This window comes from Seriola dumerili, unplaced genomic scaffold (genome assembly GCF_002260705.1).
Source record: "Seriola dumerili isolate Sdu_G_001 unplaced genomic scaffold, Sdu_1.0 BDQW01000110.1, whole genome shotgun sequence".
NCBI lineage: Eukaryota > Metazoa > Chordata > Actinopteri > Carangiformes > Carangidae > Seriola > Seriola dumerili.
The window spans coordinates 9857324-9883534 of NW_019174365.1; the positions used below are offsets into that span (position 1 = coordinate 9857324).

A 26211-nucleotide genomic window follows, 5' to 3' on the forward strand; every position below is an offset into this window, starting at 1 on the left:
AATTGTTGTCAGTTAATTTTCTGTCCGCCAGGCAATAGATTAATCTACTAGTAATTTCTACTGGTTGGTTTAGGAAATATTTAAACTGCCATGTACAGGGTCAATTTTTGATCTGGAGCCCTATAGGAGGTTGATCTGACATTGGATACAAAGTAAAAACTGAGATAATTAAAAAATTTGAACTACTAAGAAAAATGTTTGATTTGACAAAATTGTGAGATATTTAATTTAGTAAATCAATATTATGAGATAAGTTCTGATTTCAGATTTATTAATTAAATAAAAAATGATGTCATAAACATTTGCCCAAATAATATATAGTTTAAATAATACACATATAAATGAACTCATATTTTGGACAATGACAATTTGACTTTAAAATATATTTATGCCTGTTATAACTTGAGGGTAGTGAGCCAACTAGTCAATCTGTGGTTGTTTGTGTACACACCGGACTGAATTAGACTTCGGGCGCTGGGAGGCGTTAGCACCTCTAGTCTGAACCAGAACTAGCTGTACTGAGCAGATAGAAAAAAAGCTGTTCGCCTGCTAGCAACAGAGCTCTGAACATCGGGCTAGCAAGAAGATAATAGAGAAAACTGGAACGCCACCACGGATTTCTTGTGGGACAAACGTACAGGCCTCGCTGCTAAAACGGTAATTATTGTACACGAACTGTTTCATGGCGTTGAATTAGCTACATTCCGACTAAACGGTTAGCACGGTTAGCTAATGTAAGTAGCCGTTTAGCTGGTGAACGTAGCTAAGCTAAGATGGCGGTCAAATTATTTACATTAGCCAATGTTGCTAGAAGAGCATGCTAACTGCTAGTACGTCGCTTGTTGGTCAGTTAGTTAGCTGGTTCGATATATGTTATGATGTGTTGGTGCTTTAAAATGGGAAAAAAATTAGTGATCGTACTTGATGACCAAGTGCTTAGTGGAATCAACAATGTTAACGGAAGCGTTACAAACGCTAGTATTACATCGTTTTTCAAGGTACGAAAAAAGCCTTAGCGACGCTTGTAGATGTATAATTTGAACCTGTAATTTTGTTATGATTTGAAACTAGTATAGTTAAGGCTTAACTGATAATGTCATAATGGTACAATTACCCGTGGATGCCAAGTCTATTTGTTTACTGTTTACAATTGTATGGATCACCACTTTATTTACAGCAGCCAGTGGTGGGTTGTTACTAGTTCAATAGGATCATGCAACAGTGTTATTAAAATGCTTGCCCACATTTGATCGCTATTCTGTTATTTGATTTATTTCCATGTCCGCTTCAACAGTTGTCTGTCTAGCTGCAACTATTTTTGCACAGATTTAGAAACTGTATGCTTCCTCTTGATGCATGTTGACGTTGCAATGTGTTATTCTGTGGTTTGCTGTATTCAAATGTAGGTTAGGCCCCTTGCACATCCACGTTTCTTACCAAACGCTGTGTGTTTACTAAGCTGTTGTCCTCAGTCAAACCTCTGATCTGATCTTACGGGGCAATTAGATCTAACATTTATATTTTCACACACAGTTGAATGTGTGATGACAAAAAAATACTGTTTCTGGCTGCTTCAGCTCGTTTGGGATTAAATTTGTTCGTTTTTCTCTCTTAAAACTGCTTCTACTGACTCCCACAGCTCACTGTCTGGCAGCCACTGATGTGAATATTTGGCAAGAAGAAAAATGTGCACAGGAGTAGCTGTAAAATAAATGGGTTCCTTTATTTGACTGCAGTTGTTCCATGCTATTATAAGTTCAACAAGCATTTCCTCAACTTAAATGGGCATTTTAGCTATGGGCCTCCGTTCTTTTTAATTAATATCCTTCTAACCATCCCTTAGATGCCTCACAATAGACGGTACTCGTCTTCGGACAGAGACAGTCGAAGCAGCTACCAGGACCGTTACAGAGACAGAGACAGAGGGCGAAGACACCGACACAGAAGATCGCCTTCCTACTCATCCAGCAGTGACAGAGACAGAGACCGAGACAGAAGGGGACGGGGACACAGGCAGGAAGGAAGTTATGCACGTTCAAGGAGGTATGTCTGTGTGTATAGTGAGATTTGTTTGGTTTGTCACACTGAAAATAGATTTTATAGCACCAACTCCAGACCTTCAGACTCTTTTAGGTTTGGTTGGTTGCTGGTCTGTAGATTTTAATGTATGATTGTCCTCTGTTTCAGTCGTAGTTATGACAATCGCTCAACGGAGCACCGACCATTTGACAGAAGATACTGCGATCGAGACAGGGACAGAGAAAGGGAGCCACATGGAGCAGCTGAAAGTTACTATCCACGCGACTTCTCCCCAAATATGTATGACTACCGACGTGGCCGCGAGAGGGAACGTGAACGGGATGAGTCGTATAGACGGAAAGGCAGCAGGCGTAAGCACAAACGAAGGCGGCGTAGAACAAGGTCCTATAGCCCATCCTCCTCGGTGAGTACAGCCAGACCTGAGATTGTGTCTTAACTCTCCTCATCTTCTCTCTTTCCATCTCTGTCTCTTTCACCCAGCTCTCTCTGTCTCTGTCTTTCCCTAACCATTTCTTCTTCGCAGCCCCTGGAATTGGTAAGTAGTACAATCTTTATGATTTGTTTTTGTTCTGTCAGAGGGATTTTATTTTATTATTTTTTTGTTTAAGTGGGTTTTGCTTAAATTGGCATTTCTTTTTGGCAGAGCATTTTCATTTTTATGCAAACACTTTTTCATTAGTTTATTAATGATCAATCACAAATTCTTGCTGCTCTTCAGATACACACCCACCATAGCCTTCTTAACTGTAACTGTAGTTACACTTAATTCTGTATCTGTGGCCCTACCTTTCATAAAAATGTATTTAGAAGTTGTCAGTTGTATTGGAAAAAGCCTGTGATAGCAATTGCTTGGCCACTTATGAATTTTAGTGCAGATAGGCTGTAAAAAGTGAAAATGTTCTACCAAACATCATATTAAATTCAGATTTAAATTAAATGTAGATTTTTGTTAGAATTCAGTTTCACAGATTTATTAAAGTACAGTTATTTTGTGGGCTACACTGGACCACACCTGTGTATTAAGAAGTATAAATTTAAGTGAGCAAGGGGTTGAATTAGTATAAATGTTGGGCTATATTTATATGTTTCCTGCTTGATAACATATGGTCCTCTCGTTTTATTTTCCCTCCTGTTTTATCTCAAAAGTCAGCCTGATAAGTTTTGAATTAGTTATTTACTGTCTTAATTGGTTTTTGCGTTGATGAATGGATATGCCAGTTGCTTCCTTGTTTGTAAGCAGCTGTGGTTTAAAGGTAGAGGGGGGAGAGGAGCAGAGGACAACATGTGATCTTTGACTTGTTCCCTTGCACTATATCCCTATCGTTTATATATTTCCTTCACGTGGTGTCATGCGTGAATCGCCCCATGACCACCAAACCCACCTACAACCACAACTACATCAACTACCACCAACACCACCCTCCTCTTCCCTCCTCGTCTACCTGTGCCGCCTGACGCCATGGCTGCGGCTGCCCCTGAAAACCCCCTGTTCCCTTTGGTTGTGTCGTGACCTGCTGATGGCGGTTTGGGTGTGAAAACAGCGGAGCGACAGCCGGACGCGGGCACTGAGTGTGAGGGACGACGAGGAAGGGCACCTGATCTGTCGGAGTGGGGACGTCCTGCAAGAGAGATGTACTCACTGCCACTACTCTATCGTAACCCTTCTCCATATGAGTATTAAAGCATAGAGCATTTACATGACATGGGAGTGCCTGATGATGATGATGCCTTGCTAGAATGCTCTTCGCTCTAGCTGAAATAGCAGGGTGGATTGCAAGAATGTTGAAGATTTTAGGAGGGACTTTAGATACTTTCTCCTTTTTGTTCTAGGATTTTAAACTGTGGAGCATTTTCTATGTTTCACAGGTTACTTGACTTCCCTAAACATAGAATCCCATTTGCAGCTGTTTGTCTCTGTTGTGTTTTAGATTAAAACTCAGTTACAGTTTCAACTGTAACTTCAGCTAGCCATTTTCCACTATGAGGTTTTCAGGGATTTTGTCTGTTTTTTGTTTTTTTTATTAGACATCCAACATGCTCATCACCAACGTAGCCTTATTATAGTACAACCAGCGCACATATAGACAGTACTATTATACTAACACTTTTGTTATTTTCAGCATCATGCATTGTGTAGTCGAAAAACTAATTATTTTTTCCAGTTTTACACACACACTGTGTCCTTTTGGACAACGACGTCCACATCTTGAAAGCATGTGCCCACATTTTCGATGGCTACAAATTGGTCATCAGAGGAAGGGAGTGCTTTACATTTGCCCCCTTATCGTAGAGCAATGCATCTGGTTATCATAGTTAACCTCAAAGTGTTTCAAGCCTGCCAGATTGAATAGGCAGCCATTTGAAAAGGGGATGGGCGCTAGCATGGATACGCCTGTCTACACTTTTGCATTATGTATTTCTGCATAAGTCCACATGTCTAATGCCCCTGTTCTTTCTTTCCCTGCTCTCCCTTTCTCTTCCTTTTCTTTCTGTGTTGTGTTGCAGATGAGATTGTCAGCACTTTGGGAGAAGGCACCTTTGGGAGGGTGATGCAGTGCATTGACCATCGCAGGTGTGTGTGTGTGTGTGTCTGTGTGTGTTTGCATGTGTCTGTGTCTTTTTGTGTGTGTGTGTGTTTGTCAATTAAAGCAAAAAAACAACAGCTGTCAAGGGTCCTATTTCCAAGACCCCCAGTAGGGAATATGTGTGCATTGTGCTTGATTTATTTTTTTATTTTGAAATGTTTTTTGTGCTGCTTGCATGAGATTGGGATGGTAATATTAAACATCCAAATGTGCTTAAGTTTTCCACTGTTCTTTACTGTCTTAGGCCAGTGTGTTGATTAGAGACTTTGCTGGCGTAGTCAAACTAATGTCACTTTGGTGTTTGAAATTCAGTGTGTAGTCAGGCCCTTTTCTGCAAACAGCATCTCCTCGAAGCGAGATTTACACGCATGTGATGTATGTTTTGTGTTTTATTACCTCTTATGTTTACAGGGGAGGAGCCCATGTTGCTCTGAAAATCATCAAAAATGTAGAGAAGTATAAGGAAGCAGCTCGTCTGGAGATCAATGTACTAGAGAAGATCAACGAGAAGGACCCTGATAACAAATTGTGAGTTTTGACTGAGTGCTTTGCCACTACAATCAAATGAACTTTACTTATAAGTAACACTGCTTGAACCAACACCATTCTTTATTAAAACTGGGTGATAAACCAAAATTTATCAGTACTGGCAATAAGTGCCACAGACCAGTATAGTTTTTAATGTCAGAAGTTTTTAATGTCAGAAGATTTGGTAAAAGCCTCACCTTTTTCAGAGAAGCTTTTAAGAGTTACCAAGAAATGTAGTACTAGATCAGTCTCTTTCAAAATGTTTGATTCAGTTGTAGTATGCTGGTATAAATGATCCACTACATCACTGACAAACCTCTTGTATCCTGTTTACCTTGCAGCCTGTGTGTACAGATGTATGACTGGTTTGACTATCACGGTCACATGTGCATCTCCTTTGAGCTCCTTGCTCTAAGCACCTTCGACTTTTTAAAGGAAAACAACTACCTTCCCTACTCAATTGGTCAGGTCCGACACATGGCCTACCAAATCTGTCTTGCTGTGAAATGTAAGTTTGTTTTTATTTCCGCTATTTGATTTAGTACATAAAAAACCTGTATGATTTGGAGAATTAAGAATGCATTTAATCCAACAAATAGAAATACCAACATATTTCTAAATTGTTAAAATAACCAACAGAGCATGTTCATTGAATACACTTTCACTCTTCTGACTTGAATTTTTATGTTCCTGTAATGAAGCTTTTTGACTTAATGCCGTTAAATTAAGAATAATTGTTTTCCCAACAAACACACCCTCATTCATCGTCATATTTTCATCAGTTGCCTATATGTGCAGTGACTTGAGTAAGAGCAGTTGTTGTTTGTGTTAGACAGCCTGTAACCACATGAGGGCGTTACAGCTCCAAAGCAGATTGGGACTATTTACTTAATATGCATTTCAGGAAGAAATAATGCTGTATTAATCCCAGTCTGGTCTATCAAATTGTGCAGTTTACCGTCTGTAATGTTAGTGTCTTTATGGATTCTATTCTTTTTACTATTCCAAATGTTGTTTTCATTGTCTTAGTTATTGGAATATTTTTAAAAAACTGTTTTTTTCAGGTTTCATTACAATCATCACCATCATCATTATTTGTCGCAATAATGTTTAATCTAATCTGAAATGAATTAAGATCAGTGCACTGAATGATTATTACATGGATTGTAACAGCTTTGATTTAATTTACTGTCAGATGTGAAAGATTAAGTTAGTAATGTTTTTTTTCTCCGTAGTTCTCCATGACAATAAACTGACACATACAGACTTAAAGCCTGAAAACATCCTGTTTGTCAACTCAGACTTCACAATGTACTACAATGTAGAGAAGGTAAGAGGCAGTGAACAACTACTACAACAACAAAGTTTGCATAAGACGTTGTAGAAAAGTCAGTTTAAGCTAGGTAGTTGTGAGAAACACTTGTGTTTTCTATCCTGCAGAAACGAGAAGAGCGGACGGTTAAGAGCACAGCAGTCCGTGTAGTGGACTTCGGTAGCGCCACTTTTGACCACGAGCACCACAGCACCATTGTGTCCACACGGCATTACCGTGCCCCCGAGGTCATACTAGGTAAGAATGACTATAAGCTGTTGGCCGTGAATTGATTATTGTGTGATTATTTCCACTAATCACAAGTACAATCAAAACAAGGACCAGTTACTTAACAGGGAAATCATTTGGCTCAACTCAGTTGTTTGTAGTTCATAGTAGTAGTTCTTGCAGAAACAGGCTTCGTCCTACAAGTTGAAACAAGCACAGTTCAGCGTCCCCACCCTGATTTTGCTGAAGTTTAAGGTTCCTTGTTCTGCAAGAAATAAGCAGCATTAACCATAGCCTGGAGTACCCTGCATCTATGATACATTTTTCTTTGTATTTTCATATATTCATTATGTATTTCTGTCCTCCAGAGCTGGGCTGGAGCCATCCATGTGATGTGTGGAGCATTGGCTGTATCCTGTTCGAGTACTACCTAGGCTTCACCTTGTTTCAGGTACAACAGCACCCTACTCCTGTCAGCAGGTTGCAACCAATACCCTGGCCTCACTCAGCGTTTAAGATGAGGAGAATAGCAGGTTAACTGGTCAATATCATCAAACATTGTAGAATCACCCCCTATTCAACTGTCCACCTGTTGTGTATTCCTAACATGTTAACACAGCTCTGCCTTCATCCTAGAGGATGTCAGAGTAATATTAGAGTTGAAGAAAGTTAAATAGAAACTAAATGAGGACTGATTTCCCACTCCCAGAAGCTTCATAAATGTGGTCTCAAATGTCACCAAACAACGAAAGAAGTGTGTTTGGCCAAATATACATGTACATGGCACGTGTAGCAGCAGTTAATGAATCCAGCTGTTAACCTGTTAGAAACCTGCGGTGGCTTTTCTGAACTCTGACTGCTTCTGTCTTTTCCTCTTTGTTGTTAAATCATTCTTATCTAACTCATACTTCTTTCAGACTCATGACAACAGGGAGCATTTGGCCATGATGGAGAGAATCCTGGGACCGGTGCCCTCTAGGATGATTCGCAAAACAAGGTGAGAGATCGTACAAACGCACCAATGTGATAAACATTTTGTATTGAAATAAACATGTATACAATTGAACACTGCTCATGCTGACGTCCGTACCCTCTCAGGAAGCAGAAGTATTTCTATCGTGGCCGTCTGGACTGGGACGAGAGCTCTTCAGCAGGGAAATACGTCAGAGAAAACTGCAAACCCTTGCGGGTAAGTGGAGTGGATGTGTGGTGGAAAAGGAATAAATACGATAATTAGCAGGGCTGCAGTGACAACAGGGCATTGTACTGAAAAGAACAAAAGTGTCTTTGTTTTGTACTTTCGACAGTCACTCAATATTCCCCCTCATCTCTTTTTTGTTATTCTTTTTTGTTTTCCTTTCTGTCCTTCCATCAGCGGTATTTGTTGTCGGAGGCGGAGGAGCACCACCAGTTGTTTGACCTCATTGAAAGCATGTTGGAGTATGAACCCTCTAAGAGGTTGGTGCTGGCGGACTCCCTCAAGCACCCTTTCTTCGAGAATGGTGGCATTGGCGAGGCAGCAGGCAGTAAGAACTGGGAAGGCAACCGAGACATCAGCCGGTGACCCACGAGCCTCCAAAGACTGAATGACAGAGGAGATCAAGTCTTTTATATATGGAACAGGTGAACTGTTGAATTAATAGGGGCTTCAGATGTTTTCTGTCGTTTGTTATTAAAGCATGGACACTTCACTTCTCGCTCCTCCATCCCGTCCCTCTGATGTCCACCTCTGCAGCCACGAGAGGCATGGGTTTTTTTTTTGCAGCAGAGAGACCAAAACAACCCACAAAAGACTGAAAAAAGTCAAAATGAATCTTTTGTGGTGGTCACAGCCTCAGTAGAGAACAAAAATCTTAAATGAAAGATTGTTTGTACCCAAAGTAGCCCTCTATGCAGCTCTTGTCTTCCTTTTGACTTCTGAACCACCTTCGTCCCCTCCCTCCCTCCGTCCGTCCGTCCGTCTATTAGTTTCATCAGCATGTAAAGAAATTATTTCACCTCTTTAAGGAAACAAGCACTACTACAGTCGGTCATAAAAGCTCAGTTTTGGAGAAGAAACGTCTTCTGATTCTGAAGTCTAAGGAAAGGGTAACAAAGGAGATAGAGCTGTATATGCAGTGCTCACCCACATAATTCTAAACAAACTGACATACAAGATATTGCTTTGTGCTAACATCAGAAAAGTAAAATTGAATATCACATTTCTTTGGAAATTGCAGGTATCTCCAGCAGAGGCAAATGTCTCAAGTTTTTGTTTACTTTTTTGTTAGGTGAGCACTTGCATTGCGTACAATATTTCATGTTTCTGTTTTTTTTCTATACATAAACTGATTATCCCTTATATGGAGACTCTTGCCCTTAATCTCCAGTCATTAGGCCTCTTATTATTAGCCAATGAGATGATATTGGTGATGGACACTCCACGCACAGGCCTCTGTAGCCTGTCTTACTGATAGATATGTCTGTTTGTTATGTTATGCAATGCTTTCTGGGTGTGAGTGAGCGTGAGTGTGTAGAGGTGTGGATGGAGTGGGTGACACATCCATGTTAATGTTTTGCTCAGAGACTTCTTAGTAGATCAGCGTTAGTCATGGGAATATTCTCACATACACAAAAGAACAAACTGCCTTTTTCCATGTGTGATATGGTCAGACTTGAAGTCTCTCCATAGAGGTTAAGCACACAGCTCCTGGTGGTAGCCATTGAGCCACACACAACTCCTGTTGACGTATTTATTTTGAGCTCCAATAGGTCATAGTCCCCACCCCCCCACCTGTAAATGACTTGTTTTTTTTGTATGAAATTAAAGCGTATAAAACTGTATATATGTACGATTGTGTAGAATTAAAGTTAAGTCCTCCATGCCAGAGGTTTATGGTGCTCTCAGTATCAGTTTGGGCCTCTGGTTGCTAAAAGGAGGCGTTCTGTCTTTAAATACCTCCACTGTGTCTGAGTCAATCTCTTATCTCACTGACTAATGCCACTGCTGAATGTCATGTGCCATGTGCAGAAAGATCAAAGGGGTGGCTGAAATGCGAATGTGGACAAAGGGTAAAACTAAGTGCTTCTTGTTTAAAGGGATATACTGTATATAAATAGAACATTAATGTGTATTATGCTCAAAAAATGTATATGTAAATTAATCTTTAAAGGTTGCCATTCCTCGTTAGATAATTTTCTCAGACAACTAGATACTTATTTTGTTTTCAGAGTTGGATTGCAGGACTTAAACCTTAGACCTTCAACCCAGTTTCTTGTGCTGCAAGTGGCTCAAAGAATCTTTCATTTACCAGTTTTTAGTGCAAAGCTTGCAGGGACCCTGGAGCTCATGTTGACCTTTCCAAAATAAAACTACACTTGACCCTAGGTAAGTGCTCTTGGCAGTCACATGTATGCTTACTATTATCCTTCAATCGAGTTAATTTCTGTTTAAAACTAACCGCTCCTTCATTTCCTTCCAGAACCTCAGCTCAGCTGTTACCCTGTCACGCAGGAAGAGAGGGAAACGCGAGATCCGCTGCAACAGGTGTTTCAAGGCTTCGACACACACACTTCCCCATCTGTCGGTAACCTGCTCATCTACTTTTGCTATATTAACCTCACTCACTGTTCGCATTCTTTTTCCCTTCACTTTTGAACTGTATGTTACTGGATCATTCTGCTTTAGCTTTGATCCCACCGTGGCTGTTGGTCAGTGAAGTAGAAATCAAAGTGTAAAAGAAATGTAAGATTATGAATACCAAGTAATATGATGACACTGCTGTTAGACTGAAGATGCCTGAACTTGAAGCCAGTGCTCTGTTCATTTTGTAAATTTGTAGATACATAGTTGAAGATAGTTATGTCAACAATTTGAAACATCATAGCCAAGTGACTTGTTTGTGGACGGACTGAGAGTTATTTCTCTCCAGACCTGGATTCAGTTCTGAGTTCACTGAGTGAATGAAACAATGAATGAAATGAGTCATTCAGCTTTGTGACTCAGGTGCTTAATGTTTCCAGTCAATGAAGCTCCATTCTTGGCTTGGGGGGGGGGGGAAGAAATCCTCTGCGTCACAAAAGCCTTACCTTCCACCTTTCGGCCTGTCCATGCTGTCCATCTGTCTGGCCTCCTCCGACCCTTTATCACCAAATTATCTCGTCAGTTGTTACCGAAACTTAAACTATACAGGTGCTTGCTACTGAAATTGAGAATGCGACTTGCAAACTTACTACAGCTCACCCATTTTTATGTCCAATCCCCCAGTTGTAAACAGGATGACCTGATATGAGCTATTTCAGTGGTCAAATGTCAACAAGCAGGTGTTTTCCTGAGCAGGTTTTTTGGAGTCGCTCTGTTGTTAATGAGATAAACAACTGTTGCGTCTGCAGCTAATCCTGTTTGAGGACCAGGGAGGTCATCAGTCAAATCCCCATAAGAGCAGACAGTCACAGAGTAGAGGAGCGCACAAACTGAGGGACTGGATGTAATTCCACGCATTAACTTTACGCTTTGCAGCTTTGACAAATGATACTAACAGCTGATTGAGTCTACAGGAGATACTGGTGAGGTGAGTCTCGTCGTTTCTTTAACACATGTACGGTATATTTTGTTCATTTGCACTTTGAAAATGAAAACATTAGAAAACAGGAACAGAACTGTGTAGAAGACTTATAAGTTGACTTACGATGCTCGAACTGTAAATTTAAGTGGAAGAGGTGCCTTTTCTTTATTCAAGTTTTTAAATGGAAGTTGCTGGAAGCTGATATTATTCTTGGTTGGCATAATTATTCTTTTGTATTTACAGATAAAAGCCTCCTTCCTGGTGTAAATTAAAAGAGCAACAACACTGACACTTGCCAGATAAACCGACAAACAACACAAGACGAAGTCAGAAAATGGATTCCCTCATGTCGCTGGGTGCTCCCCTGAAGCAGTTCACCAGCTGTGTGTCGGGGAAAAACACCTCCAACAACAGAGGGGCCAAGAGGAGCCAGTCTGTCCGCAGGAGCAGCTTCACACGCAGGAAGAGCGTCAGTAGGAGGAGAAGCCTTCCCTGCAACAACCAGAAAGTCCCCGACTCCTGGCTCAGAGTGTACCAGGCTGAACTGAAGAGAGAAAGGTACGGTGGCTCAATGGATCCATTTTCAAAACATATCCATTCATAAATTAGAATGGATATTATTGGCTATGAAACTAGTGTTTTTAACTGTTATGGTGATATTTTCTTTCCAATTAAACATGCAATAATTAGTTGAGATTTTTTTTTCTGTGAATCAGAATTGTTGCACTACTTTTTCAACAATGTGACAACTCATTTAGGAATTAAAAGTTTTCAGTTACTGTCTTGTTATTGAGCTGAGACTCTTAGCCAGGCAGACTAGGCTTAATGAGGATAAGGCTGTTCCTCACATGAATAAGCTGCTTGCCCATGTGCCATGTGTAATGTTGCCCTGTGCTGTTTGCCAAAGGAAACGACAACAAGCCACACTGGCCAAGAAGAACACTGAGAAGAATGTTAGAACTCACTTCAGGAGCCACCACTGCCTCCCAAGGGTAGGTGAACAGTAAAGTTAAAGTAGAAATTAAGATTTTTATTTAGCAGTATCCAAACTCAACATTCTTCACCCTCTCTTCAACCTGCAGCAGACCACCACAGCCAGAAAACCGGCTTCAGCAAAGGACGATTCCTTTTTCGGAGCCTTCCAGGGCCTCAGTCTGGACGGACTGATGGGAGGCACTAATGGATCGCCTGCTGCTGCTCCTGCTGCAGCTGGAGCTGATCAGTGTAAAGTCATGTGAGACCCAACATTTAAGGACAATCAGATCACAATCTGATGAAATGATCCTTTTACTTAAGAGACTTAACGAGAAAGGGGCTCATGGAAGAAAGATGATTTGAGTTGAAAATAAGACACATTGTCCTTGGGACAGGTAAACTCATTAAATTACTTTTATTGTCCTTAGAAATTGTATTGCTTTAGGAAAGGCCATAGTGCTTATTCTTGATTCTTTTACAATTCACACATTGTGCAGTGTATCAAACTTTGAACAATTTTTATTTGTCTATTTTTATTAAATATTAAGGTGATTAACTGATATTTGGACTCGTTACTATTTTTTTTTCATCCAATGTTCACACACCTGAGCTATTTTCACTTTGTGGAATCATTTAAAATCCATAGCAGCAACTAAGCAGGTAAAATGATTTTATTCAGTTTCCCCAAAACAACAAACAGGAAATTATGTGCAACAAACACCAATCAAGTGTTTGGTGTTTCCTATTGACAGTATTTACTGAATAGATTTAAAACATGCAGAACTAACGGGGGGTTTTCCAGACACTACATTCAAAACTTGCATTGTTGATTCAAAACAGAATGCAAAACTGAACAGGCAGCTGATTCAGAAATATTTTCCTGTTCTGCTCCGATGACATTTCAAAGTACTTTGTGTAAATCTGGTCATTAGAGTATTGGCTTGTAAAGTGATCTGTAATAACCAGATCATCAGAAACAATAATACCTTTTACCTATTCACATAACAGTCTCTTGAATTCAGCTTTACCTATCATTTTACAAATTTTAGGCTCAGCCTTGTAGACCACAGTAAGGTAGGCTTGTGAATACCAAGCTTTATTTAGTTTTTAAAAAATAAACAAAAAGCAAAAATAAGGACAAACCACATCAACTCGTCAATTACAGAAATGGAAGATGCATTATTTCTCTTTCTTACATGAGGCAGGTATGATCCCAGGGTCCAGATCACAAATATGTACATTAGAAAACCAAGTACAAAACTATGAGGAAGTTGTTGTACAAGTATCCTGATGACGGCTACACAGCTAACTGCAGACGACGAGGTGAGGATACACAGAACAGAGTTTTTTTTATAACAGTGGGGTTTTAATCTAGTGAAGTCCAATTTTACAGCAATCATTCCCTCTGTTCCATCTTGACTTTTGGGGGCTTAAGGAAGGATCTATTCTTTTTCTCCTTGCTTTTGCCTTTGGCCTGAAAATTCCTCCAGCTGTCCACACGCCCATCTCTTGTTTCCTGAAAAATGTGTTTAAAAAATGGTGGTAATTTGAGAAAGCCAAAAGCAAGATCATCATGATTTTATTTATAAATAAGAAATCAGTAAGGCGAGCAACACACCTCAAAGTTTTTCTGCCATTCTCTCTCTCGCTTTGCTTTCTCTGCTGCCTCAATTTCTTCCTCTCTTGCCCTTTTCCTTTAAATAAATAGGAAAAAAAAGGATTAGAAATCCATGACATTCTGAATGAATATATGTTGTTTTCTTTTAAAGTTGAAATACAAGATTAACATTTTGATCAGATATCAGTATCACCATTTCAATTGTTGGCAAACATGTAATGGAAATTTAAATTGAGAGGTTGAAGGCAGGTTATTTTATAAGAATCATAGAGCAAAATCAGGTTGTGCATATACTGTGTCATTTACCTTTCATGCATTTCTTTTGCTTCCCTTTCCTTCCTCTTGATTTCAAGTTCTGCAAAAAGCTTCATTGTCTGTTTGTACACTGCTTGCTTGAACTGGAAAGGGACAAGTTGAGTTATGAACCCATATATTGTATTGGACATAAGCATGACAAATATTGGTAATAAATGTCCTAGTAATTAACAGCAAAATACCAGCTGAGTTATAGGAAATCACTATGGAAAGTAGTTACAAAATACTGGACCTGTAAAATAAAAGATTACCCAAATATTTGATATTAACCTGTCTCAAAATTGTCTAAAGTGTGTTTTTATAATTTAAAAACCCCCACACAATGCTAACTTCATGACACATTGAGTAAGACGTCTTTAATCTCAATGTTTTGACAGCTGTATCCAATGGTGACAACAATTATTAATCACTTTCAAATCACTTTCAAATATTTAACTGTTTAATATGTACAGTTGAATATGTTTGTCTCTCTTACAATGTTATCTTGATTTAGGTCAGATTTTATTTTATTTTCAACGCTGCCTCAGTATGTATTTTTATGACTGACTTACCACTTCAGGATCATCCTCCTCCACATCCAATGACTTCCCTTCTTTCTTCAACTGTTTCCTTTTCTCCTTTACCTGTTGAAAGTACAGAATGGCAAAAAATAAAATGTTACCAAATAAATATCAAACGGGAGAAAGCTGAGTAACACAGAAGCAAAATGACTTGAGTGAAAAGGAAGGCAATGTGTTCAACACTCACCATATGCTCAATATATTCCTTTCCTGCATGGATCACATCTAAGGCTCTCTTCTTCTGTTCAGGGTCCAGTAGGAGTTTGTATGCCTTGTCCACAGCTAGAAACACAGTGAAAAATTCAGGTGAAATTAAAGTTGTACTAGGTACCATATACTGGCAGCATGCATCATGGCAGAAGCTGGGTGTACTGTTTCACAGTATTTGTTAACATCTTGCAAAACCACAAACATGATACAAGTAAATCAGTAGATGTAAAGAATTTACCCTCGAAGGCTTTCTGTGCTCTGTCTTGGTCATCCTGATTTTTGTCTGGATGGACCAAAATGGACAACTGGACAGTTAAGAGACCAAAGATTAGGAATTAAGAAACAAAAAACAAATCATAGCACTATCACTACATCTACAGAAGACCACTGAATTTTTTTTTTCTCCCCCCTTTCACTTACCGCCCGAAATCTTTTCTTCAGTTCATCGTCTGTTGCATCTGGGTCAATTTGCAGCACCTGAAAATCACATTGACATTTTAGTGGTAGTTGTTAGATTAGATCTAAATATTTACCTTAACTGATGTGTCAGTATAAGATGAGTAATATGCTGAAATCTATCAGATTAATGGTGGTCAACATTATCACACTCTGATGAAGTCTTCATGCCAGCACATTTGTCAGCCTATTGATTGTAATAAAATTCACCCAAGAGGTCAAAACACAAGGTCATTCTTTTTTGTTTTGACCTGTAGGGTACCTCCCTTGTTCCCTGATTTTGATTCTGGGAAATACAGACTGCATCAACTTTATGTAAGCAAAAACACTCTCATGTCATGAATCAATACTTTGGGTTATCGCTTGTTGGTCACACTCTTTGGGCTCTGGTAACTCACGATTGGCATCTATCTGTATAGATTCTGTGTTTGACATTTGACATACTGTGTTCGTGTTTGACAGTTTTGACATTTATTGACTGACTAAATTATTAAGGTAATTATTATTAATACATGTGCGAAAGTTTTAGGCATTTTAGACAATTCGATTTTTATCCATCAGGCAATACCATCAGGGAGGTGTGTGATCGGTCCCAAAATTCATTGTGCAGCATGAGACAATTACCCTAAACATATAGCCAGAGTCAGAAAGAACTTCCTTCAGCATAAAGAGCTACAGTCCTGCCACAGATGTCTGACCCCAACAGAGCCCTGATCTCATCTACATGGAGTCAGTCTAGGATTACATGAAGAGACAGAACTGTGAGTCAAGGTCCAAAAATGCTTGAAATAACCTACCTGCTAGGTATCTTGAAAAACTGTGTGCAAGTGTACCTTCTGATTTGATTTAGTATTTTTTTGTTTTTGTTTACTGCACTTTGTATTATATTTGCTGATACATAACAGCTATTCATGGCATTGTTTTTGAGGGCAACCTCACATTACTTTTAGTGGCTTAAACTTTTGCACAGTACTGTGACATTAAAAATGAAACTACTTAATCTGTACACTTACCTCAAAGGGATTGAGATTAAAGTAGGATGCGCCAGGTCTGAGCAGTCTCTCTATCTGCTGCTTGGAGGTCAACACGGAGTCTCTCTTCTCAATCTGCTTCACCTGCAGAAAAGACAAACACCGTCACCATCCTCAAAATACAATCAAATGGTCTGAAGCTGCCGTCTCTCCTGATATTTTCAACATTCATTTTCTTCTGATAATGTATGAGTATGGCAAACATCCAGGCACAATGTGGCAATGACACATGAGGGTGGCTCTGCATCTTTTCTGGTCGTCTGACCTAATTTGTTCGACAAATAAGTATTTAATATATGATATGACTGGCCTGAGCGGACACTGCACTGCAGCTGATAAAACTGCTTGATAGGAAGCTAACAGAGCCTGTATTTAGAAGAACTAACATTTATCAAGCTGTGGTTTAGTTAGGTGACTTCTGGTTAAAAAGGGAGTGAAACTTAGCACGTAGACGATCTTTGGTAGTGCCCTGCTAATATTAGAAAGACGAAGGTGCTCAATAAACGTTAGCATCTTATCGTTAGCTGATGCCCATGTCTGCAAGGCCTCGTGGGCGCTAAACACAAACCCCGCTGACTAATAGACCTCAGCCGATCTACGAAGGGCATCCAACACTTTTAATACACACTCTTTCACATAAACCTTATCCTACCTCCGTGTAAAAGTTTTGAAATAATTCATCCGATACAATCTGAGAAGACTCTCCTCCGGCGGCCGCCATCTTCCTCCTGGTTTACATATGACGTACTAATGTCACATGACCATACATTCATACCAAGACCAGAGCCTTCAATAGCTCTGACCAAGATCAATGCAAAAGTGATCTAATATGTTAGGTTTATTAATATGGGGTCCGTATATAAAAATAATTTACGTCGTTCAATAATAATATTTAAACAGGGATTAATAAAAAGGGTAAGGTTAGAATGGCTATAACGTGAAACTGAGTTAGATCGCATAGAGCTGATACAATACAAACTGCAAATTGTACTGAGAACTAAGGGCGTGAAACATCATTTGTAAAAGAGACGTAGTTTTAATTTTTTTTCCAAATAAAAATACCGCTTTCCGCTTTATTTTGAAAAGATAGGAAGTGAACGAATTAACTTACGCTTCGATTCGGTTTGTGTTTAAATGTTGATGGAGAGGAGAAAACCGCAGAATATTGTGCTTTTAACTCGGTTACACTTGCAACCTGTGTCGGTATTTCAGAGCATACGGATTGCAGTTCTTAGGAGGACAGACCACTAGACGTGTTAACGTTTTTTTTTGTCTAACGAGCCACATTTAACGTTTAGACCACGCTGAGGAAACCAACCGAGGGCATACAACTACAACCCTGTGGCGCCAGCAGCAGTGCCTAACGACATCTTACATTGTATTGCAGGCTGCTTAGCAGCTTATAAATTAATTTTAGCCTTCTGAGGTCCCGAAGCAGAGTTGGCCTCTAAAAGCCAGGTCAAAGCGTAACCCGAGGTTAAAAGCGTACAACTCCTGCATCTCCAATCACGACCAGCCGTCTACACCCCGTGTACCTAGGGGCGAGGCAGAGTCGGCGCTAATTCTGTTTACATGCCCGCCCACATTTCCAAGCTGTTGGAAGATGCACAACGAGAAAGCTGTTTATCATTTACTATACTGAACTTCATTATAAGCTCCAAAAGTAACGCACAAAATTCAGACTGACTTCACAACAGAACCTGAACAAGTAAACGTGTTGGATGTTAAAATGCTGCAAATGAAATATCACTAAACATGCATACACGAACACAAATATTTACTTGGGAAGTAAAATGTATTGAATAATCAAGAGAAACAGATGATTTCTCTTTACAGTAGTAATTCTTTTAGATGGACAAGGAAGCAGCAGTCTGCTGGATGGAGCTCTGGATCAGGACGTCTATCGGCTGTATCCTCCTACGCTTCTGCAGCAAGTGAAAAAACATTTAACATTAGAATATAAGCTTTTCTCCAGACTGATGTATTGCATAATTACTGCTGTAAAGGCACAATCTTTACACACCATGGCATGAATATCAGTTTTGGTTGTTACAACTTTTGTTCCCATCTTCATGTAATAAACAGACTAAAGATGGAAACATTGATCAATAAAAATATTATTGTAACATTTACATTTCTCAAACCAAGAGGTTGACTGAGGCGATACAATTACTACAAGCCAAAGTGTTCCCTGATACCAGAGTAGCTGCACTAATCCACAATTATTCCTCACCTCTGCCGCCTGCTGAGCTGTAAACAGGGAAGCCGGCTCATGTTCGTGTGGGTGCTGGACCTCAAGTGAAAGTAGATCATTCTGAGGGAAGTGAATCCCTGTGGTTGGTCTTGCTTGCACCTTGTGGGGAATCATCTCCTGACTGAGCTAGAGAAGGGCCACATGGACAAGGACATGATGAATCTTAGTCAATCAGTTTCTAACCATCAGCATGACCATTAAACCCACTGTAGACTGTATATAAACTATAACTGTGATGCAGTATTTCTAACTGAAAAAAATGTATATGTCACTTTTGCGACTTGATGCTTGAACTTACTCTGGGAAGTAAACAGGTCATAAAGAGACAACTAAGACATCAAACATTATGTTTTAAAACATTACAAAACTGAAAAATAGAGACATGTTGATACTTTCTGAGCATTATTTCAGATAATGAACAATCTTACCAATCAGTCCCTTCCATTTGTGTGAACTCATTCACATGGATGGAGGCAGCTCCTTTACTGCCTGGTGACAAGAGGCAACATATAAAGACACAGTTCTGATATGAGAAGCTGTTTAAAGACACTCCAGCAATTGATGGCACTTCAATGCAAACCAAAACGTGTGTGAAATGATACAATTAGCTACTGTGGTCCCTATATCCCAGTCTTACCTGTGCAATATTAATAATGTGGCCCTCCTACTGCCATCTTGTGGTGTTAAAGGGTAAAGACATCACATTTGAGACATCCATTGTTCCAAAATCAGCCAATTTTACCAATATTTAACTCAGTACCCCCACTGCCACAAGAATACATTTTAAAAGCAGTGCCCCTAGTTAATTTCTACCCATTGATTAACACCATTACAGCTTTGAAAATGGCCAATAAATGCAGCATCGGATATAGGAACAAAGGAGCAGTGCTGGTGTTGAACTGCTACCTCTAGCGGCTTAGGAAAGGAAATGTCCACCCCCCCACCACCCCCCATTCACAGAATGTGTGTGCAGACAGCTGAGGTGATTTTGGTGCAGTAAGCCAAGACGGACAACAGGTGCTTGCAGGGTTTTGAGGTTTATATCGCTTACCAAATCCTTGACTGCTTGCCCTCTGGCTTATAAATCCAGTCTATATCAGCAGCCATTTGGCTTTTAAAATTGTGCATAACTTTTCATTTGGCTTAAAGGCGGAAATTATCCACTATGTGAGGGAAATGTGCACTCTTCATGAGTTTGCTAAATCCCAGAAACATGCTGGTAATGCAATTAATTTTAATATTTTCAATGATTCTTCAGTCAACTATAGTGACTTGTATTCTTCATATCCTGGAAAAAAAATATCACTCCTACTAAATTTAAAAGCTTGATTCGTAGCACAGTATATTAGTAAGGAAACAATAAAAAGAGCAAAGTATAATTATGGCTAGTGTTTCTCCAGTGATTACAATTAGCTACAGGAGAGGAGACAGTACTCTGTGCAAGGCTAGCTCACCCTTGAGTACCGTTCAGGTGAGTTCCTCATTCTACTGGTGCCGCTCTCAATGCTTCTCCACCTAGGCAGGTTGGAATAAGAGGACAGACACATGAAACAAAATACAATGATACCATGGTACCAAAAGGCAGATGCTAAAAACACTTTTCTATGGCAAACAGATTCTGACAGGTGATCACTTGCTATGGCACAAGGAACGTTTTTAGAATTTTAACCCTTTGGATGGTCAGATCCTTGGTGTCTTCAAAAGGAGAGAAAAGATGAGATGTTGTGCTGATTTTGGAAATAAAAAAAAGAAAAGAAAAAAAAAGAAAAAAAAAAGAATTGGAGACAACTCAGCATACAAATACAAATCCATTCAAATCCGTTGGTCTAACTGTTGTAGGGGTATCAGTATCAGGACCATACCAGTGCGAGTAACATCTCACCAATATCCAAGATTGTCCTCAATCTTTCAAATTTATGTGAACAGGTGTTCACAGTATATGCTTCAGTAGATGTCAAAGTTACCTAAATAAACACCACTTATGTTAAAAATGTGTGCAGTTACAGCTAAAAAGTACAGTGAGCTTACATGTGAAAAATAAGCATGTTTATATCCTTTACATTACTTTGGCTGCCTTACTATATATCCTATAGAAATTAGCATCATCAAATCTCTTCACATTTCTATACTTTAATCTGCTTGGCCATATCACATTGACACTTTTTTATACTAACAATTTAGTTTGATAAGCAGGGATAAATTACCTATGTAAATCACTGGACATTTTCCTTGTCTTCATTAAGGGCAGAGAGCAACATTTAGTGAACTAACATTTACTAAAGCATACACTGTTTACCTGTCCACACTGTTTGAAAGAAAGGCACAATCTTGGTCAATGGCAAACAGTCGAATTTACTGTTCGGTCCTTTAATGGTTGTTGGTATTGCTGTAATATTCACTGTATAAATTCTGAGTGCAGGAAATGACTATAGTCTGATGTGACATGTACTGAAAAATAAAGGGTTAAAATCCTGTTTAATCATTGCATCCTCCAAACACCTTTCAAGTTCTCCTGTCCCATTGTCTGATTGCACAATTTCAGCCTTTTGAGATTATCCTTTGAGGCAAAAAAAATTTGACTTGGAAAAGAAGATCTTCATCCAAATGTGAGAATTGAGGTAGAAATCAAATCAAATACTGAATGACAACACTGAATTTGAGTATCTGACAATTGACTGATGCTCAGCTGAGTTTTATTGAAACGGAACAAACGTAAAAGTTATAAATACAAAGAACATCAGAGAACAAACTGCTATGGCTCTTAAGGTAAGCCAAACCAAATTCTATTGGGCAAGTTCAAAGAAAACATAGGAAGTTATGGTATCAGTTTTAAAAAAACACAATTTATCTACCTCTAGAAATGCTAGGCATACACTTTGAACATTACAAAACTTTGATTTCTTTCTTCCTGTGGATTCTTTTCTCCACCATTGCAAAAAATGAAGTTTGAAGCTCTAACCATATGCATTTATTTACAAGCAAGTCCCTATGCAACTATGAGAAACCACAAATAAAGGGAGTACAAGAACGAGAAGGGAGGAAAGGGGCATGGACAAAAACTTCCTGCAAGGCAATATCATTATTTAATGTCCTCTCAGACTTTTGAGAATGAATGTCCACTTTTTTTTGTAAATGTTCATTGTTGGCTTTAAAAGAATCAGGAACAAAAAGTAACAATAAAAGTGTTTTGTGTATTTTTTTTTTTTTTAAAGACAAATGTCCCAATGTAACCGTAGGAGTAAGAATTGATTCACCACAACGGTTACGTTCATTTCTTCAGCCAAAAGGCTTTCCAGCCAATCATCTCGAGCCAATTCTGGGGTCTGTCCATTTTTTTCTGAGATATATACAGACTTTTTTTCATGAGGGATGAACAATAAAAAGTCAATCAAAAATTGTGGCCAATCTCCTGTTTTTTTCTTTTTTATTGTTTTTCTCTTTTTTTGTTGTCACTTTGCCAAATACCTTTTGGTGCATCTACTTCCACTGCTGCCCATAAGAATCCTGTGAAAACTCCATGGTGTCATTACTGTAACCATAGTTACCGGAATAGTCGGCCCCTTGCTGCAGGGGCTGCTGGGCGATGGGTTGGGACCCCCAGTTCTGTTGGTTGTTGGTCTGGCGGCGCTTGGAGTCAGGCTGGTTAAACACGTCTGCCTTCCTCTTTCCGCCGACATTTCCTCCACGATTGCCCCTGGCCCCACGAGGACCACGGCCCCTCTGCGGCTGGAAAGGGGCTCCCCGCCCTCCTCGGCCACCCCTCGGACCACCAAGGGGTGGCCCTCTTTGGGCGTAGCCGCCCCGGCCTCGTGCCGGTGGTGCTCCGCGAGCCCTAGGTGGAGGAGGCCCTCCCCTACTGGGACGAGTACCACGGCCCCTCATGCTGTACACATCTTCGTAGCCGTAGTAAGGGTCTTCATAGCCACCACGGTAGTCATGATAGTCGTAGCCATAGTAGTCATCATAGTAGTCTTCATATCCATAGTAATCTGGTGGGTAGGCATAGCCCCCTCGGCCACCACGACCCCTACCTCGGCCTGGTGGTGGCATGCGTGGTGGTGGGTAGTAGTAGTAGTCATCATACCTGCAGAGGGGAGGATAGGATTTAATGATTCCTTATTTGAGAATGACTCAGGCAGTTGACTAGTCACGTGTCTTTATCAGTCTGACTCACCCTGCATTCCTGGTGGTCTGCCGAGCTGCTTGGCGCTCTTTTCTCTTCTTGTCTGGGGGCTTTGCCAGAACGATCTCAATTTCCTCTCCCCCCAGTTCCTTCCCATTCATCTCATCCATCGCCTTAACAAAACATAACAATCCATTATAATGATGCACATAAACAGACAGACTAATACTTAATACTAAAAATACTACTATTAAAATACTAAAAAACCCACCTTTACAGCAGCATCCCTTTCTTCAAAATGGACAAAAGCATAGTCTTTAAGTTTCTTTACTCGCTCCAGCTTTCCAAACTGAGAGAAGGTCTTTTCAAGAAGCTCTTCAGTCACCGCTGTGGCCAGCTTCCTGACAAAGAGGACCTTCACCTATGTAGAAAAAAAAAAAAAAAACGGGTTACAATATAGAGAGTGTGGTTGTGATCTTCTGAGGTGCAAAACAATAAGATGCAAGACTTGCTAACCTTGGCCATGACCTCTGGGTCTGGCTCAGCAACAGGGTCAGCCCACTCCACAGTGACTGGGTTCCCCCAGACCTTGACCTTCCCGCTCATTAGGCGGCGGCGAGCCTGTGCTGCGGACTTGTGGTCCTCGTACTCCAAGAAACAGAAGCCACGGTTCTTCTTCTTGTCATCTGGTTGGTGGTACAATATCACCTCTTGAAGACCCTCTGTAAGATAAAACAATGACATCTCTAGTTCCATGTAAAAGCAAAAACTAAAGCCCCAGTTCCACCAGTTTTCATGCAAATTATGCTTCATGGTAGACGATTTATTTTTGATCATTTTGAAACCAAGCTCCTCCTGTGCATTTGAAACTGACCTGTAACTTTTCCAAAGTCTTCCAATATACTTTCCCTTGTCTTGTTCTTTGGAATTGATCCAACAAACAGACGATTGTTTGCAACAGATATACACACTCCCAAGTACTTTCCAGGGCGAATTTCATGGTTATCACACTGAAAATAAAATGGAAAGGTCAACAACTGTGTAAAATACATTGTAAATTAACAGTAACTTATAGAAAGGAACTATCTTCAAAAATGTTGCAAGTAATCCTGTAAAATGTCCAGTTGTATTGTAGATTGATACTGTTTTTCCAATACCCTGCCATACCACTTACAAGCTTCACAGCCTTTTGTGCATCGTCCTTATTGCAGTATGTGATGAAGGCATAGCCTCTGTTCTGCCCAGATAGAGGGTCCATCATTAACCTGAGGTCCCAGATTGGACCAGCAGACTCAAACAGTGGGACCAGCTCATCTTCATATAAATCTCTGGGGATTTTTCCAACAAACACCTGATGAAGAAGAGAGAATCAGGGAGACAAATGTAAGAATTGGTAAAGCACAATTCACAGCATGATATTTAGGATTCTTTATGAATGCAGCAAAGACATTATACCTTTCACCCAATTTAAAATATCAGAGCCTTGAAAACACTGACAGACAGGTTTCAGTATATATCTAGTTATCTATCACTTTATCTACCTCAGTTCCAATCCCTGGTTGTGTTCCTTTGAAAACATCCTCAGGTGGGGGACCTCCATATTTTCTCTGCCCTGTTGTGACATCCAGGGTATATCCTGTCCGCTCCAACAAAGCCTGGAAACACAAAAAAACATAACATGAACTAAGCTCCACTATTACAAAGACATGTTTCTGACATTCATTCTAATCTTCTTTACAACAAAGCTACATGACTTTGTTTACCTTTATTTTCGCCTCATCTGGCCCCTTGGTGGATTCTTGTACCTTACTTCCTTGTTTTTCTCTCTGTCTGTAGGTCTTCATAACTCCACAAAGGAAAGCGCTTTTATTCTACGTAAAAAACAAACAAACAAACAAATGATGTATTACATGCAACAATGAACAATCAACATACAACTTTTACTGTAAGACAAAAAGAATGTAATCCATCCATGTGGTTACCTGTACGTGGGACAGATCGCTCTCTCTGAATTGCTGCAGCACAGTAAGTGCTCCCTCCTCATTGAACTCCCTCAATGCATCAATCGCCCTTTCGTCCAGGTCAACATACGCCACCAAACCTAAAGTTACAAGGTATGATCACGTTCAGCCCCAGCCAGAGTAGCCACTTTTAACTGCTGGAGTCAGAATAACTGTCACCCACCTGTCTGGAAGATGTTGTCTAGACTTTCAGCCACTTTCTGGGGCAGCCCAGCATCAATGAGTGTCTGGTAGTTCTCTGTGTGTGTTGTTGACACATCCATTGGCTCTTCTTCCTCCTTTGCTGGGGCAGAACTACCGTTCACCTCAGCGGCAGCCATTCTCCTGTAATATAGCAACCAAGAAAAACAACTTATTCAGTAAAGGTTCATCTTTAGACAATTTTTCTTGATCAGGTACAAATATTACAATTTCTTAATCCCAACCTGAATTCATGTTTTAATAAAGCCAATCTTCATAAACCTGTTATTGACCTGACTAATATGTTTTCTATTGAATGGACATTGTAACCTGACTTGACAGTAACTTGCCTGACTACTTGATGGTCTATGCGACTTTAAAACCATTATTGTCGTTTCAAATAATAATACAAGGAAATGATGAAGACGATAAGACCGATATAGTAGAATTGCGCTTGTTACAAAAGCTGCTTGGTAACTCAAGTTTACGTGAAAACATTCAGGTATTGAACGGTAACACAACCCGGTCACTTAAAGAAACCACAAGACAGCCGCCGTCCCGCCCCCTTCACATGCAGCTTGCTAGCTGGCGAGGTGGATACGTTTCATTTTTGCATTTACATGCACTAGTTATTTCTGGGCGATTTCCAGTCAGTTAGATGTTTTTAACAATATTCTGGGCGAAACAATCTCCTAAAATCGCTCCTGTTGTTGAGCTCGGTGATATCGGTTAGCTTGCTAACTAGCTAACGAGCTTATACGAAGGCCTCGCCATGCAGAGAGACACCTTTCACAAATCAAACACACACGCTCCGTACAAGCTGCAAACAGATAGTTAGCGCAACTTACCAGTCTAATTCGGTAAACTAACTGTGGTGTGTGTTAAAATGTGAAACGATTAACTTGTCGGACGTACAAAAATGTCTAATATGAAGAATACGTTTCAGTCTAACCCACAAGACAGATTTCCAGACAGCTACGGTCTCGTCGTCGGCTCGCCCGAACAACGCCACCGCTCAGCAATCATCGCGAGATGTGGATAAAAAAACGCGCAATAGGGCGGGTGCGCTTGTTTTCAAACGCCATAACAAGCCTCCTCGTATGGCCCAACAAATGCGTAAAAAAGGTTTCAGATACACCCCTAGTTTCCATAAGACACAAAAGAAGCTTTAATTTAATACCAGCAAAGCTAGAGGAGACTGTTAAATCCCAGCTATGTGGTTTACTATTCA

At 40.0% G+C, this 26211-nt stretch overlaps 3 protein-coding genes across 6 annotated transcripts; 1 reads left to right on the forward strand and 2 right to left on the reverse strand.

Moving 5' to 3' along the window:
- The first annotated feature begins 518 nt into the window (after positions 1 to 518).
- clk2 (CDC like kinase 2) lies at positions 519 to 9632 on the forward strand. Its single transcript, XM_022746916.1, has 13 exons — positions 519 to 657; positions 1844 to 2043; positions 2188 to 2443; positions 3582 to 3672; positions 4546 to 4612; positions 5037 to 5153; positions 5495 to 5661; positions 6389 to 6483; positions 6594 to 6723; positions 7062 to 7144; positions 7611 to 7690; positions 7792 to 7882; positions 8069 to 9632. The coding sequence occupies exons 2-13, from the start codon at positions 1844 to 1846 to the stop codon at positions 8255 to 8257; spliced, it is 1566 nt and encodes a 521-aa protein (XP_022602637.1). The 5' UTR covers positions 519 to 657; the 3' UTR covers positions 8258 to 9632.
- A 3233-nt stretch (positions 9633 to 12865) lies between these two features.
- dnajc8 (DnaJ heat shock protein family (Hsp40) member C8) lies at positions 12866 to 17134 on the reverse strand. Its single transcript, XM_022747695.1, has 9 exons — positions 17055 to 17134; positions 16385 to 16486; positions 15336 to 15392; positions 15154 to 15220; positions 14893 to 14987; positions 14697 to 14768; positions 14137 to 14228; positions 13831 to 13906; positions 12866 to 13728 (listed from the first exon to the last, which is right to left on the reverse strand). The coding sequence occupies exons 1-9, from the start codon at positions 17121 to 17123 to the stop codon at positions 13609 to 13611; spliced, it is 750 nt and encodes a 249-aa protein (XP_022603416.1). The 5' UTR covers positions 17124 to 17134; the 3' UTR covers positions 12866 to 13608.
- A 1082-nt stretch (positions 17135 to 18216) lies between these two features.
- On the reverse strand, positions 18217 to 25985 carry LOC111223070 (heterogeneous nuclear ribonucleoprotein R). 4 transcript variants are annotated; one of them, XM_022747088.1, is made up of 15 exons: positions 25829 to 25982; positions 24964 to 25124; positions 24762 to 24880; positions 24543 to 24650; positions 24321 to 24434; positions 23954 to 24130; positions 23654 to 23789; positions 23296 to 23501; positions 23051 to 23200; positions 22831 to 22952; positions 22202 to 22740; positions 20111 to 20171; positions 19085 to 19145; positions 18636 to 18782; positions 18217 to 18327 (listed from the first exon to the last, which is right to left on the reverse strand). In XM_022747088.1, exons 2-12 carry the CDS (start codon positions 25118 to 25120, stop codon positions 20137 to 20139), a joined length of 1863 nt encoding a protein of 620 aa, XP_022602809.1. In that variant the 5' UTR covers positions 25121 to 25124; positions 25829 to 25982; the 3' UTR covers positions 18217 to 18327; positions 18636 to 18782; positions 19085 to 19145; positions 20111 to 20136. The 4 variants fall into 4 exon arrangements, with proteins under 4 accessions (XP_022602809.1, XP_022602807.1, XP_022602806.1 ...); XM_022747086.1 differs by lacking the exons at positions 18217 to 18327; positions 18636 to 18782; positions 19085 to 19145; positions 20111 to 20171 and having other exon boundaries at positions 21333 to 22740; positions 25937 to 25985; XM_022747085.1 differs by lacking the exons at positions 18217 to 18327; positions 18636 to 18782; positions 19085 to 19145; positions 20111 to 20171 and having other exon boundaries at positions 21333 to 22740.
- Between the last annotated feature and the right edge of the window lie 226 nt (positions 25986 to 26211).

Coding starts and splice junctions, on each gene's coding strand:
- clk2 (XM_022746916.1), top strand. CDS start 1,844: ATGCCTCACAATAGACGGTACTCGTCTTCGGACAGAGACAGTCGAAGC. Junction 7,145..7,610: donor TAGGCTTCACCTTGTTTCAG/GTACAACAGCAC, acceptor TACTTCTTTCAG/ACTCATGACAACAGGGAGCA. Junction 7,691..7,791: donor AGGATGATTCGCAAAACAAG/GTGAGAGATCGT, acceptor GTACCCTCTCAG/GAAGCAGAAGTATTTCTATC.
- dnajc8 (XM_022747695.1), bottom strand. CDS start 17,123: ATGGCGGCCGCCGGAGGAGAGTCTTCTCAGATTGTATCGGATGAATTA. Junction 16,487..17,054: donor TTCAAAACTTTTACACGGAG/GTAGGATAAGGT, acceptor TCTTTTCTGCAG/GTGAAGCAGATTGAGAAGAG. Junction 13,907..14,136: donor GCAAAAGAAATGCATGAAAG/GTAAATGACACA, acceptor ATTTATTTAAAG/GAAAAGGGCAAGAGAGGAAG.
- LOC111223070 (XM_022747086.1), bottom strand. CDS start 25,120: ATGGCTGCCGCTGAGGTGAACGGTAGTTCTGCCCCAGCAAAGGAGGAA. Junction 24,651..24,761: donor GCGATCTGTCCCACGTACAG/GTAACCACATGG, acceptor TTTTTTACGTAG/AATAAAAGCGCTTTCCTTTG. Junction 24,131..24,320: donor AACCAGGGATTGGAACTGAG/GTAGATAAAGTG, acceptor CTTCTTCATCAG/GTGTTTGTTGGAAAAATCCC.